At 37.5% G+C, this 18,629-nt stretch overlaps 3 protein-coding genes across 3 annotated transcripts in view; 2 read left to right on the top strand and 1 right to left on the bottom strand.

Moving 5' to 3' along the window:
• Positions 1–192: 192 nt before the first annotated feature.
• On the top strand, positions 193–4,415 carry cldn2 (claudin 2). The gene is made up of 2 exons (XM_055046599.1): positions 193–658; positions 1,683–4,415. Exon 2 carries the CDS (start codon positions 1,707–1,709, stop codon positions 2,523–2,525), a length of 819 nt encoding a protein of 272 aa, XP_054902574.1. The 5' UTR covers positions 193–658; positions 1,683–1,706; the 3' UTR covers positions 2,526–4,415.
• Positions 4,416–5,709: 1,294 nt separating this feature from the next.
• rbm41 (RNA binding motif protein 41) lies at positions 5,710–12,280 on the bottom strand. Its single transcript, XM_055046597.1, has 7 exons — positions 12,244–12,280; positions 10,261–10,377; positions 9,495–9,699; positions 9,214–9,418; positions 6,826–7,280; positions 6,581–6,728; positions 5,710–5,983 (listed from the first exon to the last, which is right to left on the bottom strand). Exons 1-7 carry the CDS (start codon positions 12,249–12,251, stop codon positions 5,790–5,792), a joined length of 1,332 nt encoding a protein of 443 aa, XP_054902572.1. The 5' UTR covers positions 12,252–12,280; the 3' UTR covers positions 5,710–5,789.
• Positions 12,281–13,535: 1,255 nt separating this feature from the next.
• The window catches only part of klf8 (Kruppel-like factor 8), a 66,968-nt gene continuing 61,874 nt past the window's right edge, over positions 13,536–18,629 (top strand). The window contains exon 1 of the mRNA XM_055046598.1: positions 13,536–14,205. Within this exon, the coding sequence (XP_054902573.1) occupies positions 14,179–14,205 (27 nt within the window). The 5' untranslated portion in view covers positions 13,536–14,178. The remainder of the gene's footprint in view (positions 14,206–18,629) is intronic.

Raw genomic sequence — 18,629 nt, 5'->3', positions numbered from 1 at the left:
TAATTTTTTCTGGTAAAATTAACATACGCTGTGTTATTATCAATATCACTAATAAACTATAATTGTCATTTTTTCCCCCAGGAAGTTGCTGAGGCTTTTGCTTTCGCTCAAAAATACTGCTGACGTTGTAACAAAGGTTTGTTTTGGAGAGATGACAAATGAGAAAATGATTAAACCGGCTGCCAGCAGGAATGCAAGTCGCTATCAGATTCAACAGTTTCAGTGTGTGTGTACGTGAGATGAGGTCACAATGAGGAAGATTTCTTGTCCCACTTTTTTTGTCTTTTGAAGAGGACCGTTTGTGAAATACAGAGATTTGGATACGTTCTTCAACAGAGTTAGACCTAAAAGCGTTTCTCTGACTCCGTTAGTCTGATCCGGTCTGTGCCATTCATCCGCAACATGACAGCTGCCACTATGTGAAGGACTGAGGACGCAGTCAGAGTCTGATCCAGCAAGCAGAAAATATACTGTATTTTACAACTGGTTACACAGAAATACCAGAGGTGGACACAATCTGCACTGGCTGCAGGCTACATCTTTTCCTTCTGCCTCCTCATCGTCTGCAGCTGCAACTTCACCACCTGCAGCAAAGGAGCATAACTAAATCTTCAAGAAATTCAGAATCTGGCTCTCCCTGAACCTGCAGAAATCTCAGGTAATGCATGGAAAATGGATGTGTGTGGAACAAACTGGTCTATTTTCAGGTGAAACAATATATATATATACATATCACAGGACTCTGAACTCTGAAAGCGTTGACATGAAATAAGATTTGAACGTCAGCATATCGGCATTCATGAGTCTTTGCACGCTGCTCAGAAGAAAAAAAAGGTGATTTGGCAAAAAGTTTAGACTTCTACAAACATAATCTGCCCCACAGAAAGGAACAGTCACAGATTTGAACATACGGAGGTCTAACAGTGCCGCAATATTAGAATACTTCAATTATTTAATACAAATGTAATGTGTCATAAATGATCCATGATTGAAAAAAAAAGATGTGTTTAAAAAGATGTATTAATTTCTTAGAGAATATACTTTATTTAATAATGGTGTGTTGGAAATATCATTCATTCATTTCCTTTTACATTTGCCTTAAGCATTCAAGTTAATTACTTCTTTATAAAGTGTATTTGTTTCCATTCTGATGTTAGTCATGAATATTTATCTATGATTATTACATAATTAATTACATTATGGCAATATTTTTTTTATTTTTATGAAGGTTATAGATTATTTCTTTTGGTTGAACAATTTTAAATCTAAATGTGGCAGAGGTTTAAATGATTTTTAGCTTAACTGCATGCATAATGTAAAAGGCATATCAACTTTCTTCCCATCTGAAGCGGTACTTCACAAGGTGTTAGCATGTATTTATTACAAAGCCATGCACAGTGAGACAATAATGCAATGAAATAAAAACAAAGTAATGGATGTGCTTAGGACCTGATTAGTACTGAAATAAAGAAAACATGTTTATGATTTTTCTAAAACAGTTTCTATTTTAGGACATTTATTTCCATATTACAAATCTGGACAAACTTCCAGAAAACTGCAAAACAGCTGAAACATCCACAAACTTGTAACTTACAACTTGTTCTAGTGAAGAACTGGTAGTATTGAGACATATTTTGTTTTGGTTTAATTGACTTGAACTTGTTCTATGTGCTTCCTGTCAGATCTCAGTCTTTGCTGCTGTTGACATGGCATCACTCGCTCTGGAGCTGATGGGCTTCTTCTTGGGCCTTCTGGGCATGCTGGGAACCCTGGTCGCCACGGTGCTGCCTTACTGGCAAATTTCTGCTCACATCGGCTCTAACATCGTCACGGTTGTGGCAAACATGAGGGGCCTGTGGATGGAGTGCGTCTATCAGAGCACAGGGGCCTTCCAGTGTGAGACCTACAACTCCATGCTGGCGCTGCCGGCGGACCTCCAGGCTTCCCGCGCCCTCATGGTCATCTCCGTGGTGTTGTCCATCCTTGCGATTGGCATGGTGTCTCTCGGGATGCAGTGCACTGTCTGCTTGGAGAATGCGGGGACTGTTAAGAGTCGTGTGGCTGGAGCAGGTGGGGTTTTGTTTCTCGTTGCAGGTTTTCTGTCTTTGGTACCCGTGTCGTGGACCACTCATGAGGTCGTCCAGAGCTTCTACAGCCCAAACACACCGGCCGGCATGAAGTACGAGCTAGGTGAGTGCCTGTACCTCGGCCTGGCCTCCGCGCTCATCTCCATGCTGGGTGGTGGACTGCTGAGCGTCTCCTGCTGTGTGGAGGAGGAGGACGGCCGGGGGAGGCGGCATGGGTTAGGATATCCGTACCCAGTAGGAGGTGGGATGTCTGGCACAGGCGCTCGGACAACTTCACAGACCTACCGCCACCCCACCCTGCAAATGGGGGCCGTCAAGGCAGCCAGCAGGGGGCAGACAATGGTCAGAAGTACTAGTACCTCAGGGTCCAGCGCTCAGGGAGCCCCAGGAACTAAGAAGCCCACTGCAGCAGGATATGACATCACAGGATATGTGTGACAAGATTCCAGCACTCCGTGAACTAAATGCCAAACACAACTTCAGATTATGTAAAGGTACTGAATATTGAATATGGAGGCAACAGTTTAGTGGACTTTTCAAGCTATTGCCATTGTATCCAGGAAGTTATTTTCATTGCCATAAAAATGGTTTCTTTAAAGAAAAAGTACAGTGGCCCTGAAGTTCAAACCTCAACAAATCACTCAGACCCACCGCTTCTGTTTCATTAAAGTCATCATGTTTTCTCATTTGTAATTGTGCCGAGTTAATTTGTGTTTATTATTATTATTATTATTATTATTATTATTATTATTATTATTATTATTATTATTATTATTATTATTATTATTATTATTATTGTGTTTAGTTGACATTGTGTTCTTAAATTTGTTGATTTGTTGAAGTAATTTGCACTTCAGGGCCACCGTACAACTAAACTTGTGTTTCCAAATCAGTTGGATTTAATTCGGACTTCCTGGATGATAGGGAATATTTCATATTGTTAAAACCTCCATGTTTTTTTTTTTCTTCTTAGTTTTATTTCAGACATTTTACAAGAACAAAGCATTCAAATGGAAAGTCAACGAAGCAGAGTCAGCAAAAATAAATAGCAGATTAATAAACGTTCAAGGCTTACCCTCTGCCAGTGATTCATTAGTAGGGATGGGCGATATGGACTTAGAATTTTATCTCAGTAATTTGTGGTATTATTGTAATAACATTAAGATGTATACTATAAAATACTCACTTTCGTACTTTTTTTAGGTAACTGCAGGGGACAGAATTCAACACCAATACTGATCTAAAAAACATCCCCATTTGAAATATGGAAATTTTGTTTCACACAGCAGCTGAATTTACTGACATTAATGGCCTTTTGGAACAAACTGTGGAGAAAATAGTAAGAATAAAATTTCCATTAATACTGTTAGCTTTGTTTTTTATGTCTCATTAACTGAAATTTATTGGGACAACGATAAATCAAAAATTCTTATGAGAAGCTTCTCACAATAAATGATAAATGACATGATAAGTCATTTATCAGTATTCATCAATTTCTTGTTGGAAAAGTTGTAGATAGAAGTAAATACTTATATAATCCCACCCACTTTGTCTTTAAACATCTTTCCTTTACTTAATACCAGTTAAAACAATAACAATGAACTAATGAATTAGATTACAAATTAAATAAAACTGCATAGTAATACAGTAATTCTATTTAACATTCAGTTCTTCTCCTCTTTCCTATACTAATAAAAAAAACATCCATGTATAATTTTAACAGTTTTAAGCTGTCTGTCACACTGAGTCAGCTACAACTTGTTGCATGTAATACTTTTAAAATTAACCTGACCTCAGGTTACATCCTCCGTCACAAAGCTTGAACATTTTCTCTACATTTTTTATTAATACATTAAAGTAAAGTATGCCAAAATAAAATACATCACATTAATATATACTTTTTTCTTCACAAGAACAAATTATAAGTGAAAAGTTTGGGTCCGGTTTGCGGATGCTGACACCAAACATCCACCAAATGAATGCTGATGAGTATTTTATGTTTGCTGTAATTATGATTTTTATGGGTTTTCAGTACCTCAATTGATCTCAACCACTTAAAATCTTTCCCTTCGGTCCTCTGTCACAGTCAGGAGCCACTTTGATATGAAATCAGAGAAAATGCCAAAATATTAGTGGGTCTTAATAGAAAAGAAAATGTATAAAAAAGCTTGTTTTTTTTAAGTATCACTATAACGGTTTCGGGAATATGTGCATTGTAAATTACATCTTCCTCTTTTCACTATATTCACTTTGTTTTCCAGATTTACACATGTGACAAAAATATTCACATCATTTTTTTAAATGCAAATAAAGGTAAATTGTATTCAACATCCTTCTTACATTCTTGCTTTATTTTTCTTTTATTTTTTTCTTTGCACATACAGCCACAACTGCAGGTATTTGAATTGTATGAGATATACAGAAATCTCAGTTCAGTGACTCATTTTCAAATCATCAAACTCAAATACGGGATTTTTCTTCATTCAGAAGGAAGTTAAGTGAATTAAATATTTTATTTTTTATACTGAAGAATAAAAAAAGGACATTCACAGGCGTGTTTTAGCTGAAAATGGCTTCTTGAGCGGTTGGTGCAAAGATCTTGTTTGAACATTGAGTTTTTGTGTTTGTAGGTGAGTTTCGACTGATGTTTTTTTTTTTGAGTGGAATGAGAAAAAGATCACAACCCTGAACTGAAGGCAAACAGCACACAGACACAAACAGACTTAAACAAACAAAAGACGCGCTTCACTCCGATCGATGAGTAGTTTGAGTTGGCCAAACAGGTTATGAATTCAATTTAACCACAATGCTTCAAACATTTAGTTTTAAAGGCTGTTCTTAAAAAATACAACTTATTTTCTGACACCTTAGGTGATTATTTGTGGTGTAGACTCTACTTCATTTAGAGAAAACTGGCTAAGTTGCTTAATTTCTTTACAAGGAAAATTTGTATAGACATTTCTTAAACTCCAGTCTACAAACCTTTCATTACACAAGAATTCAGTTTATTCTTAATGGACAATTTGATCGATGGGAGGAAATGAACAAGCCTGATTCTGAGCCCCCCTCCCATTCAGCAGAAACTAACATCAGTGGACTATGTTCATGTGAAACTGTGGGAAAGATAAACTCGACCTGAAAACACTTCCGAGACTTCTGAGCACATATTCATCACATATCTGCAAATGAGAATTATAAATCAGAGAAATTATGGATTTTTACGCCACTTATAACAAGAGCATCAGCATCAATAAACTGCTGATTTGTAATATTTTTTTAAGTTAATTGCATAAAACGTTTCTTTTTATGAAACCCAGAGGTCAAGAAGGCCTTAAAAATCTCTTGGGTTTAAAAATATTTTATGTCTTATAACACTTACTAAAATGACTGCAAAATATATATGAAAATATATAAATGGAATAACTAAAAGAGGCACTACAAAACAAAATATCTTCTACAATTGTTTGAATAAAATGTAAACAGAATAAATCAGAAATCAACTTTTCTACGCTAGTTAATGATTTCAGCTTATTTGTATTAGTCACATTTACATAAGACAATAAAATAAGTCTATAAACATTAGAGCCAAGTCTATGCTCCAAGAGTAAAAAGAGGCAATGGGTTGAAAAACAAAGATTTATTAATTCAAGATACAACACTCTGTTTTTTTCCAGGAAGACATAAATATCATGTTGTGCAGTTTTACAGGCTGATATTTAACAGGTCTGATGGATTTCTGCTGTTTCTTTGCTCTTTTATTTTCATCTCCTTCTCTCCTTCCTGCTCCATCTGTTTCTCCTCTTCCTGTCGCTCCCGGCCAAACTCAACCACCAAAGGTTTCCCGAGCAACCGGTATCCATGGACCAACCGCAGGGCATTTTGGGCCGTTTCAGAGTCTGGCACAGAAAAATAAACACACAAAGAAACATCCATACAAGAATATGTACGGGGTCATTCATTTACTACAAAAAACAGAAACGGTTGGTCTGTCTGTTTGTCTTGGGGCATCATAACCAGTATTGTTGGTTTATTATGTACAGTTGCTGGATTTTACCATAAATAAGAGACATTATTTTACAAGATACCTTAAACTGAGATTATCTACTTAGGCTAACAAATTTCCTAGGTGGAAATGCAAAACATAAAATCAGTCACCTGATTTGCATAAGTTTGCACACATCTAAACCACATTTGTATTCAATTCCAGTCAGCTCCTCTTACTATCTTCTGCAGAAACCTGTTCTATTACATGTACAGTGATACAATTTATTAAATGTACTTGAAAAAAGATGAAAGATTTTTGTTTTCCTCACATCTGACTAAATATTTCCTGTTTTGGGTCAGTTAGTTTAAGAGACATGAACTCTGATATCATTTAAGATTTGACCACAAACTCTACTTTTTCAGGATTTTTCTGGGTTTTGGTGCTTCAGAGTTCAACATGTGAACACTCCATCGATTCCACATGAGTGGAAGTAAAACTGCTTTCTCACCTGGCAGCGTGATGAAGGCCTGACCCTTCAGCCTTCCTGTCAGCAGTCGGTACACAACAGGAGGCCCATCCTTCTGCTCAAATCTGGAGAACAGCGCCACCAGCTGTGCTATGGATGCCTGCGCACTCAGGTTCTTCACACACAGAACCTACAGCGAGACAAAACATGCAGCGTTACAGGAGCTGATGAGCATGTTATTGAGGAAGTTTCTTTTAACATTTCATATAAGAGGAGGATTAAAGTGCCTTGGAAGGTTTTCCTGGCTGGTAGTTTTGGAACCGTGCCATGCTCCGGATCCCCTCGTCAGATTCACGGCTGTTCAGGATTTCTTCGTCTGGAAGTGTCTTGATCTCCCCGCTGATGGTTAGCAGTTTTCCTGACTTCGCTCCCGATGCTCTGCCGAGTCTGCCGATTGGCTGGTTGAGATCTATCCGTTCAGGAGGAGCTGGTGGTTTTGTTTCTGCTCTGCCCTGCTGATGCTCTGAGGTGTCTTCACTCTGCAGATCTGACCTGCAGCGAGGTGAATGGCTCTGAGAGCTTTGTGATTGGTCAGTTGTATAACCCGATGTTGATCCCACTGCTTGTTGACCCTCAGAGTCCTCTGGTGAAATGTGTTTCTGACACCTTAGAACATCTCTGTAGAGTGAGTCCATTGGGTCAGAGGATGATGCCCCCTGCTGGCTCTTTTCTGTGTTTCCGTCTGGGTTGGAAGGAACACACATCAAAGACAATTCTGTCACTTTACAACCACAAACTACTGGATAATACAGAATATCCCAAAATAAACCCCGGGGCAACCAAAACCCTTCAGAAGAAGCCAAAACATTCTTCAAAATAGAATGTTTTGGCTGATGGAAAATAATAACGGACATTTCCCTGAACACTCCATCTCTGTGGAAAAGCATGGTGTTGGCAGCATTATGCTATTGAGATGCTTTCCACTTGAGGTATTGGGGTCAGAGTGGATTGGAAGATGGATTAATTTTCCTCTCTGTCTGAAGTCAAATCAGGCCAAACTTCTCTTGCTTTAGGTTAGAATTACCAAAATGACTATTTTTTTAAATTCAGTCTTTATTGACTGCTTTCCATTTATCAAGCAGAACAATGGAAATGTGAGTGGAAATTCACATTCCATTAAAAAGGTAGAAAAAGTTACAAGTATGAAACAATATTTTCAAAAGTCTGTGATTCATACTGCAGTAATTGTTCTCAAGAAATCTAATCAATTTGCCCCATCTTTTCTTGTAACCAAAGTTCTAGTTGCTAAATGCTACAATAACGAGCCAAATAATATGTTAGAGATTTATTTATTAACATCTTCGAAAACAGAAGTTTACGTACGTTTCCTCAGTATTTGGTTTGAACTGTATGATTGTGTCAAGTTTTTTTGGGTTTCTCTCATGCTTTCCACCATAGTTTTCTGGAGTTCTGGCCCATTCCTCCAGTCAGAACAGGCGTATTATAGGTTTCCAAAGCCATGACATCATCATCAAAGCTTTACCTCATTGCTTAAAGAGACATTGATGATTTTTAAGGCATTGATAAATAAATCTTTGACATATTTTCTCGTTATTGTGATATTTCGACTGTCTTTACTCAGTGAGACCAAACAAAAATGCAAACCTCATTGTTTCAGTTTTTAAAAAATAATAATTAGGACCATTTATACTCCCCCGTTACTTGTTGTTGGCCTATCACCTAACATCCTAATATGATATCCCGATGCTAGTTGTGTTAATGTAAAAGGGAACATATCATCTAGTTTTCTTCCTTTTCTTTACTGAACTTGTATCTAAACCATTATAGAGTCTAATTTTGTGCAGAATAATTGAAATAGCTGAAGAATGGAGGGAATTGACAAGGAAACAAAGAGCCATTCCAAGCTGTAAGTTAGACAAAGAAAATCTCTACATGTGGTTTCTATAAATGCTCTGAAGACGTGTGAAGGGTGTAATTTAAAACCTAAAAGGGAGAAAACATAATTCCACCTTTTCAGAAACGTCATTTTAAAGCAGAAAATCAAGATTCAACGTTATTTTCTGAGCTTGGTTTGGGACAAAAGATTTTCTCTGAAATCTACGCTAATTTCACCTCTTCTCTGACGACTGACTCAGTTAACATTCGCGCAGGCCTGTCACAATGACAAATTTTCAAATAAACAATAAAGAAAAAACCTTTTCATTTCTAAACAATACTCACCTTTTAAATATCCAAACTAAGCAAACAAATAGATCTGTCACAAAAACAAATTTTGTTGGACAATAAATTCCCAGAAGTTATTGTGATCAACAATAACATTGATTTTTGAGACCATTTAGTAATGTAATGACATTTTAATGCAGGAACACATTCTAAAATATTAGCAAAATTTAAGTTGTAATGACCAGTTTTTCACTGAAACAAGACACTTTAAACATCCAAAATAAATAAAGAAAACAAAAAAACAACAAATAAAATGAATCATAAAGTCTTTGTGAACAAAACTGCCCTCCAAAAAAAAGGGCTGGTTGAGACCAAAACCACCAGACAGAAGAATTTTGTCATCCTTCTCTCTTTGAAATGAAAATGATCGCACTTATTTGAGTTTATCTTGCGATTAACTTATTTATTTGATTTATATTGCTGAACAATACCTCGATGGTAGAGAGCTGTGAGGAAGCCCAACCGGTCATTGCCCTGGAACAACGCTTGTTCGATCTCCATCTCCCGGCGCGAGAGCGGTCGGCTGGCGGAGAAGCGCTGCGGTCGGGACAGCAGCTCCGCTCTAGCTTCGATCTTGTCCCTGATCGCTTGCAGACGCTGCCGCCTTGCGTCTGGAGCCGCACACACACCGTTGGACTGTGAGACATGACGAGGTTCAGCTGGTTTGGTCTCTGAAAGTTACCTAAAAGTTTTTGAATTTCTGAGCGGCAACCTTGTCTCCTGACATGTCTGGTGCGTCTCTGTTCTGCCACAGCTGGATCTCAGCTTCTGTGAGTCCCAGTTCCTGCAGGGCGACTAGTTCCTTCTCCCCATCCTGCAGAGCCTGAAACTGGGACAGGCTCCTCACTCCTGCTGCCTGTTCCCCAAACGGCCTATAGAGCGACGCCGGGGCGAAGCACTGCCTCTTTGCTACACATCTATAAGACGGAGCTGGTTTCAAAGTGATGTAAAAACACTCGTTACCTGCAGCTGCAGGGAAATTCAAAGACATTTGGCTTCATAGGTGAAGGGTCTGAATGTGTGCCTCAGATGTTTTACAAGGAAAGATAACTCAGTAAGATCCTGTAGCCCTGAGGGCTAAGAGTAATTAGGTTCTCCATGAAGCTCTGTGGGACACATAGCAGAATATTTGATAGGAGTGTTTATCCAAATGTTCGTAAAAAAACAAACACAAAAAAGAAAAAAACAAATGCTAATTTTGGACTCATCAAAATGCAAAAGCTTGCCTTATTAAAGAACAATAAGGAAAGCTTATTGTTCTCTAAGCTTATTTTGAAGAACAATAAGCTTGTTCTTTAAGCTTTTTGTTGTGTTAAAGAACAGGCAACAATAGTTTATAGCGGGTCATATTTTCCCCCTATAAACTAGGGGGGAAATATGACTTAATAATAAATTGTACAGTGAAGGGAATGCCTCAGCTAACCTACAAACTTGATCCAAATTTTTTGGTAAGCAAAGACAAACAGGCGGTTTCTGACCGGTCAACGTCGACGCCAGTGTGGAGCTGCTGCAGCAGCAGACTGTGCAGCTGCCTTTGGCCCTCTGTCTCCTGCTCCTCCAGCAGGGGGCCCTCCTCGCAGGCTCTCCGGCTCACTCTGAGGAGACACTTCAATACTCAGGGCTCTGATGACACTGACACTGAACCATAATACAATGATGTTGCAATCGTTTCTCACTTCACCCGCGGTTGGGAATTGTGCAACAACACAAGACTTAGAAGAAGAGCATTAAGAGTGGACTTTGTTTTGGTCACAAGAGTTTTTTATATTAAAGAAAGGAATCTTTCATGAGCAAGAAGCAATACTTCCTGAGTAAAGTGTAAAATTGTTCAAATCGATTTATTAAATATATAATGAGATGCCCAAATTCTTTTTTTAGTAAAAAATATCATTCTTTAGGTTTCATAATTTATGTATTGCTGCAAAACCAAGAGAAATAAAGATGAAACAGGACATCACTGGTTGATGTGATGTCCCGTTTTAATGCCACTCAGACACATATTGATGTGTGTCTTTATATGCATATCTCCTTCATGAAGACAGTGATAAAATATATTTACATCTGGAACCATTTGTAGCAACATTAGTATGCATTTCTTTCTGCAATCAAACACTTGAGTAACATGGAAGACTTTGAAGTTATTAATATGGTTTTTGAACAGTTTTCTTATTTCTTAAATGGTTAACATAAATTAAACTTGCTATTAAAATGGGCATCTTTATCATACTTTTGTGTTTTATATCTGATTTGTCATAAAAATTGTGCTGACTATTGCATCACCTCTTAATATTTTTGTTAGGGTAAATACCACAAACTATTATGATACTTTTTTTTTTTTAAAGTTCATATAACCAACTCCTACTGCCAATAAAAGTGTCCTGAGTACATGACATGATTATTGTTAAAGTTAAAAATCCAGGAAGCAAATATTCTTTTGAATTGTTTACGTCAATGTAAAAAAATTGTAAACAAAACACCTTGTCACCAATGTCATGCAACATAAGAAATGACCTCGTGAGAGGAAAACGTCTCCTCAGCTGAATACCATCCAAAACCAGAGGGAAAAATTATCCAAAAAAAGCAATAATTCAAACGAATAAAATTATGAATAAAATCTTACAAATCAGAACTAAATGAACAGAGCTGCTCCAACTATGTTGTTTTCAATGTAAATGCAGCTTTGGGAAAATCAAACTATCTTGTTAGTATTTAACAGGGGAAACAGCCATTGTCAAGTAAAAGGGAATGAAGCAGTCAGGTGATGCTATTGAAATCTCATTGATTAACAGGAAGTTTGACTATCTCCACAAAAACAGATCAGTTTGATAGTCTGGAGCAATTGTGTTGAAATTCCATCAACTGCCATTGAAAAGCAAAGGTTATAGGCATTGGCCTATAACTCTGGGAAGGCAATACGATATTATTATTATTCATTCTACAGTTAGAAAACTTATTCACAAAGGGATTTCAGTTCCCAGGAAACTGAGAAGCACCCAAAAGGCTTCTGAAACAATGACCTTTGGAGATATTAGCCCAAAATGTGTTAGTGTAAAACCTCCTAAGCACAGCGGTGGACAGATGGTGAATTCAGCTTCATTTTCTGTTACGTTTCCCATTTTGAGCGAAATAAACAACCTGCGGGGTCTGCATGGAAACAAGCTGTGCAGCAGAAAGTCCGTGTGAGCATTAAACACAACGGTACACGATAAAACTTAACGTATGTTCAAATAAAACCGTTATAAACACTTAAACTTTAAACTGCTAGCTTGGAACGGTGGCGCTATCTCCATGACAACAAGAGGAACATGACGAACTAAGCGACGCAAAAGCGAAAACAGCTCTGGGTCTGCATTTTCACACAATTTCGAAATTAAAGTGAGACTGAAACCAAATGTTTTTAAGTCAAGCTTAAGGAAATGCTTAAAAAAACAACTGTATCTCACACAGAAAGTGCTGTTTACCTTCGCATGTTTCCCGTTTCAGATTTCCGAATCCGGAAACAAGGAATTATGGGAAATGAAGTTGAATTTCGACCTGTTCAACGCATAAGGTTGGTTTTATCTTTAAAAATTAATTGATAGATAAATTAGGTGAGAGTGATTTAGAAGACAAAATGAAACAGGGTGTTTATTTAAATGAAATAAAAAAGTTTAATTGAATTTCTTAAAAAGCTATTGTTTCCAATGACGTTTCGCCTTTGTAAAAATCTAAATAAGTCCTGACAAGCCTGCATATTTTCTTTTCTATCGCAAAATATGTACAAGGAAATAAAGACGATACAATCCACACCCTGATTTACTCCGGGTGTGCCTATAAACCTATAAACCCGCCTTTCAATAGTTATGGCTGTTTTTTTTCAAAATAACAACTAATTAATGTGTTAAACAGATATCTGTCTCCATAACCCTTTAAACAGCACCGTTCCAAAAACATTAAATACAAAATGTGACAAAAAGTATAACAAGATTTTAAATGTTCAAAATATTATTTATATTTTTCAAAATGTCATACAGTGTTTAGCTAATTATTTATACTCTATCATAAAACTATTTAAACTGTTTGGCTTAGCAAGTGCACATAAACACCTTGATAATGCAGCCATCATTCAACTATAGGACAACTCAGTTATTTGACAGAAGGTAGTTTAAAAATAATTCAAGTTTAAATAATTACTTATTTTCTTTACACTTTTTTTAAACAATGAATTTAACTATTTTAAAGAATGGTCCTATGTCATGTGTGTATATATGTGTGGATATACTAAATTTATTAAAATATGTATATATATATATATAGATATATATAGATATATATAGATATATCTATATATCTATATATATCTATATATAGATATATATAGATATATCTATATATATATAGATATAGATATAGATCTATCTATCTATCTATCTATCTATCTATCTATCTATCTATCTATCTATCTATCATCTATCTATCTATCTATCTATATATATATATATATATATATATATATATATATATAACTTTTAACAAACTATTAATGAATTAACTATTAATTAAAGAATCATATTTGAACAGGTTTACTGTTCAAATATGAACAATCTACATTTTTAAAAAAGATACATAATTTGATCATTTTATTAATGTACATATTCATCTCATAACTGATATATTTAATCATATTTGGCTCTTGCGACTATTCTTTCGTCTATATGAGTGTTTTATCTGTCAAAGGTGAAGCTTTGTCGGATGTGTCCACACCCTCCGCACCCACGAGCGTCCTCAATTAGCTCTCGGCATGACGTCAGTAAGGTGACATGGGCGCTGCACGCTATTAAGGGGCTGCATGAGCTGCACATTGCATGCATTATCCCCCGTCTCTGCTCGCATTTGAAGAGGATTGTGCAGCGGGCCCTGGTCCGTCCGGTCCGGCTCGATCGGGCTCGACTCCGCTCCTCTGCAGGGCTGCAGCTCTGCTGACTGACAGAGATGAGGGGTGGGGACGCAGGGTGGGGTCACAAGCAGGGAGAGGCGGAGGAGGAAAAGGCAGAGAGAGAGAGCCCAGCCCTTGAATACACGGCAACAACAAGCCGACTCAGAGAGAGGGAGAGACACAGAAAGCCTCGGCCGTATTTCTGATTTGTTTTGGGGGGATGAAGCTCAGGGAGCCGTCGACGCTGCTGCGGACATGAACTGAAAAGACACACTGGAAGAGGCGGGGATCGGTGTTCCTATATATCCCGAACGTTCACAGTAAAGGTGGAAAAAAATAGCACCGCCCCCAAAAAAGAGCGGACCTCCTGTCTCCCCTCTGACAGTTCTTGTTCAGATAGTGCTACACCCAAAGCCCCGATCGACCCCCTCCTGCTCCTGCTGCTCCACCCCTCCGCCGCTGCACCGCTCCGGCAACCGAGATGCACACGGAGACCCGTAACAAGAAAGTAAGTGCACCTTATTCCTGGTCAGAGGAACAAACAGTGACATCTGCCTTTGTGGATGATCTGCCTGTACACAAGCAGAGTTGACATGTCAGCCTAACATGTGTCTTAAATGTCAGTAAGCTGTGTCTGCTGCAGCCACGCGCATCCTTTTTATTCTGCAACCAGTGGAGGAGTTTTGTAACCTAATTGCATTTGCAAGTGCATCACACACGGGAGTCCTGTCATTTCCACGCTAAAACACGGAAGCTTCTGCACCCCTCTCTCTCTCTCTGTGTGTGTGTGTGTGTCTCTCTCTCTCTCTGTATGTGTGTGTGGTGGTAGTGGTAGTTCAGGTTCAATTTTAAATGTACCGAGATCCCAGGAAAACAGGAAGGAAACGGAAGGCAGCTTCTGCAGCTTGCAGGACACCATCTTAGCTTTTAAAGGGCCAGCAGCCTCTTTTGCTAACGTCCATGTGAAGCAGCCAGGTGCACTGCCTCCAGGTACTCTCTGTACCATCAGTTTTGTAGCACCTTGCTAAAAAGTAGGGCTGGGCGACTTTGCTTAAAAATAAAACCTTAGATTTTTTTTCATACCATATCCGATTATTTATTTTTATTCTGAAAAAGAAATGACAAATGACAGAAAATATTTTCAAAAAGTGGATTTAATTCCATTCTCTGATTGGTTCAATGGATTATTATGAGCAAGCTATGTTCATCTTTTTTAAAAATTTTATTTCAACAGTATGGTCATAATAAAGATTAAACTTTAACAAAAGAACATCTTGAAATTAAGCGAAAGATCATTTTAATAAGAAAAAAGCCGCTAGGACTGATGCGGCCTGGTTAATTTGTGACTTAATCCTTAACTCAATCGTTTATTATTAGTCCTGCTACTAATAATAATTTGATGCTGATGTTTTAAAATATGAAGCATTTCCTTAAATGTAAAACCTATACCATAGTTTAACTTTAAATTGATTTATTTTTTATATTGGCATTCTCATAACGTTACTACTTTTTTCTTCTAATATTACAACTTTATTTTCATTCTTGTAATTAAAAAAAATTGTAAGCTGGTTATTTAAAGTTCAGATAAGTAGAAGCTGCAAAACACGCTTATCAAACAAGATGGCTGCACTGGGGCACTGACATCACTCTATGAAAACATTGGTGAAAAAAGAGTTTTCCAAAAAACTTAAGTTATCAATAGCCAAAAATTCAGTTAACTGATAAAATTGGTTTCTTGATTAAATTTTCTTAAAGTGTTATATTAGGATTTTATGTCAGAAATTAGTGCATTATTGCTATTGTCTGTTCTCCTTTGCAACATAACTCTGTCTCAGTCAGATTGGATGGGTAACATCAGCTTTCTGGTCTCACCGCAACTGGATTTGGCTCTGCATGTTGACTGGACCAGTCAGAAAAGTAAATATGTTTTGATTTTGTGTTGAAGCAGAGACTCTAAAAATTATCTAAAATTTTAGAACACCGTACCTCGAGGAGTGGAGTAGAAACTTATGCTTAGAGATGATTTTTTTTCCTGTCATACAGCTGATTAAGACGGTTGAGTTAGTATACTACTAATGAGTTGTTTGTTTGATTTACATGCATTAGACCAGCGAGAAAGCTGAACGGTGAAGCAGCATTGTTGTCGTGAGTGTTAGGTTAGTTGGTCTCTCTAAATTGCTTTTAAATATCCCGCTGTAGAAAACCACCCCACTGCATGATGCTGCCACCGATTTTCACTTTAAAGATGGTGTTTTTTTTTTGGTGATGGTTGTCATGTAACTGGAGGACCTTCTTCATGCTTCTAGTGTTCTCAATGTGGCTTGTGGGAAGCTACAAACATGTCTCCTCAGGACTGTTTTTTTTTTTTTTAGTCTTCTTCTTGGTACTCTTTTTTTTATTTGTTATTTTTTGATAAAAGCCAGATTTGTGTAGTGTGTGACAAGTGGATGTCCTCACAGCAGATTCTCGCCACCTGATTCTGGCTCTCTGAGTTCCCATACAGGCCTTTTATCTTTTTTTAAATAATTGATTCATTTTTTATTCATACTGGGTTGAAACATTTAATTGGATCAATTACGACAAATTGATTATTCAAATAATCGCTAACTAATTTAATGACTGATTAATAGGCAGTGACTAAAACAGTACCACAAAATATACATTAAAGTAAAAAAAGGAAATAAATATATATATAAATCTGTAATACTTGTCAGAACTCAAGTATTACAGATTTAGGATGACCTGGTTCGAATTCTGGAAAAAAACACAACAAAAAACCCCCAAACAATTAAGCACTTTTCCTATCCAATTATTAATTAAAAGAGAGACAACAGATCAGCGCGAAACTGTATTGATGTTATTTAAGCATTTATTTAGTATTTTTTCAGATGCAGCCTTTGCTGCCAATGATCAGGCGTTCTCTAAAATAATTCTGTTATTGACTTTTAGGCAGTGAACTTTTTTTTTTTCTTATTTAGAAAAAAGAAATTAAAATGGGCATTTTGCCTTTGTTTCATATTGTTAATATTGTATAAAGAAAGCTGAACAGAACATCCCAATTCCATCCATTTTCCAATCACCCTTCTCCCTAACGGGGTCGGGAGGTGCTGGTGTATCTCCAGCTGCGTTCCGGGCGAGAGGCGGGGTTCACCCTGGACAGGTCGCCAGTCTGTCGCAGAACATCCCAATTTTTGTATTCAAATTGATTTTTCTTCAGAATAATCGATTACTAAAATAATAATTGACAGTTTCACTTCATGTCCGGTTCATGGTAGGTTTTGGACACTTTACTCCTGGAATTGTTTACAGACTCAGCTTCAACATCTTTCCACTTTCAGATGATGGATGGCTCTGAGTGTTCAAAGCTCGGCATGTTTGATAAACTTCTCCTCATTTTTTCCCCTGACCTCTCTGCTGTGGTCACCGTGATGCTGTTTGTTCACTATTGCTCTCTAACAAACTTCTGATGCTTTTATGGAACAGCTGCGTTCATGATGTAAAATTACCTGCAGATGGGTTCATGATGCACACAGTTGCACTGGTTTTAATTTTGGGTTATCAGGGTAACATAAGTGCATGACACATTATGTAGCCTAGTCTTATTTTTTTTTCATTTAAGTTAATAATTATTTTAAAATCAAACCTGCACATCAGGTAGAATTGCTGCTACTTCATGTCAAATTCCCATTTAACTTCCTCAGCACAGTTCAAGTACCATCCCATGACAGATCATGACAGCATATGGGTCATAATGTCATTGATCTCACTGATATTCTGATCTCAGACCTTTCATCTGCTGGCTGAAGCATGTAAAAATGCTGCTGGGCTGAGAGGGATGAGGCAGCTAGGGGGAAGTGTAGTTTTACAAACATTTCTGCGAGTCAGAGCTGAAATATTCCCAGCAGTGTTGCTCTCTGTTGGCTGAAAACGTAAGTGGTGGTGAGGGGGAGAGAAAGGAAGTTTCAGTATCTGCCACATTGTTTTAAATAGGAACACGTTTCAATGATAAAATATCATCTTTTTTTTTTAAGCAATGTGTAATGGAAAATTTTATAATGTGCCCCTCACCTCTTGTGCTTTCGATTGTGTCTGCATGATCTTATTATGATATTACTGTAGAAGTCTACCTCCTATAGACTTCTACAGTGTTATATAACAGCAGGGAATGTCTGTGGTCCAGGACACCATGTAGGTGTTACTTCCCCAACCCAGAACTGAGGCTGCAACAGACCCTCTTTCCTTAACAACAGACAAATGGCAAGACCATCAGTGTTGGGCTCCACAGAATCTTTGGTGAATAACAATCAATGATTCACACCTATAATCCAATCAAGTCTCTGTTGGGAAACACCCAGAAACAGTGACACCCTGCTACTATGTGATTTGCTGACCAGCACATATAAAAAGGAAGCAAGAATCCACTGTTAGTCAGAGCAGACTCCTTTGACTCTGTATTTCTGTTCTCGCCTTGCAAGGTGAGAACAGGTATTTCTTCTCATCCAGACTCTTGTTAAAGTCATTTTTTCCATGACAAATGACTGCTTTTGAACGTTTTAGCATTCTCTGTGTCAGACTAAATGTGGCTCGAGTTTCTTTTATGTAAAATTTGTGTGAATCGTCAAAGAAACTCTGGACTCCGGGGTAAACATGAGACTGCTTTGGTGAATGAAAGTTTTGTAGCACAAAGTGGAAACCGATAGATCTGCCTGCAGCCTGGTGATTGAAGATCATAAGACTGAAACTCTGAACCTGTACAAACCAAAGTTAATTCTTCTTTATAGCAATTAACACAACTTTTATTACTTGCACCTAAACTCAGCCTGTGGACATGCATGCAAATATTGTAAATCTGCTTCATTTACAATAATCGCTGTTGAACGGCATCAGCAGCTTTTTTTGTGCATTTTTAAATTGTGCACTGAGACCAAAAAT

Source organism: Poeciliopsis prolifica, unplaced genomic scaffold, assembly GCF_027474105.1.
Source record: "Poeciliopsis prolifica strain line A6 unplaced genomic scaffold, Auburn_PproV2 SCAFFOLD024, whole genome shotgun sequence".
In the NCBI taxonomy this organism is placed as follows: Eukaryota; Metazoa; Chordata; class Actinopteri; order Cyprinodontiformes; family Poeciliidae; genus Poeciliopsis; species Poeciliopsis prolifica.
Note: the sequence above shows the minus strand (reverse complement) of the source record. Positions and strands in the feature narration are given on the sequence as shown.

What these genes read in the sequence shown, in the direction of transcription:
- rbm41 (XM_055046597.1), bottom strand. An exon ending in ACTGGCGTCGACGTTGACCG is followed by an intron (nt 9,700 to 10,260) that starts GTCAGAAACCGC and finishes TCCGTCTTATAG; the next exon opens with ATGTGTAGCAAAGAGGCAGT. An exon ending in AGCCAGGAAAACCTTCCAAG is followed by an intron (nt 6,729 to 6,825) that starts GCACTTTAATCC and finishes GTCTCGCTGTAG; the next exon opens with GTTCTGTGTGTGAAGAACCT.
- cldn2 (XM_055046599.1), top strand. Translation starts at nt 1,707, where the DNA reads ATGGCATCACTCGCTCTGGAGCTGATGGGCTTCTTCTTGGGCCTTCTG.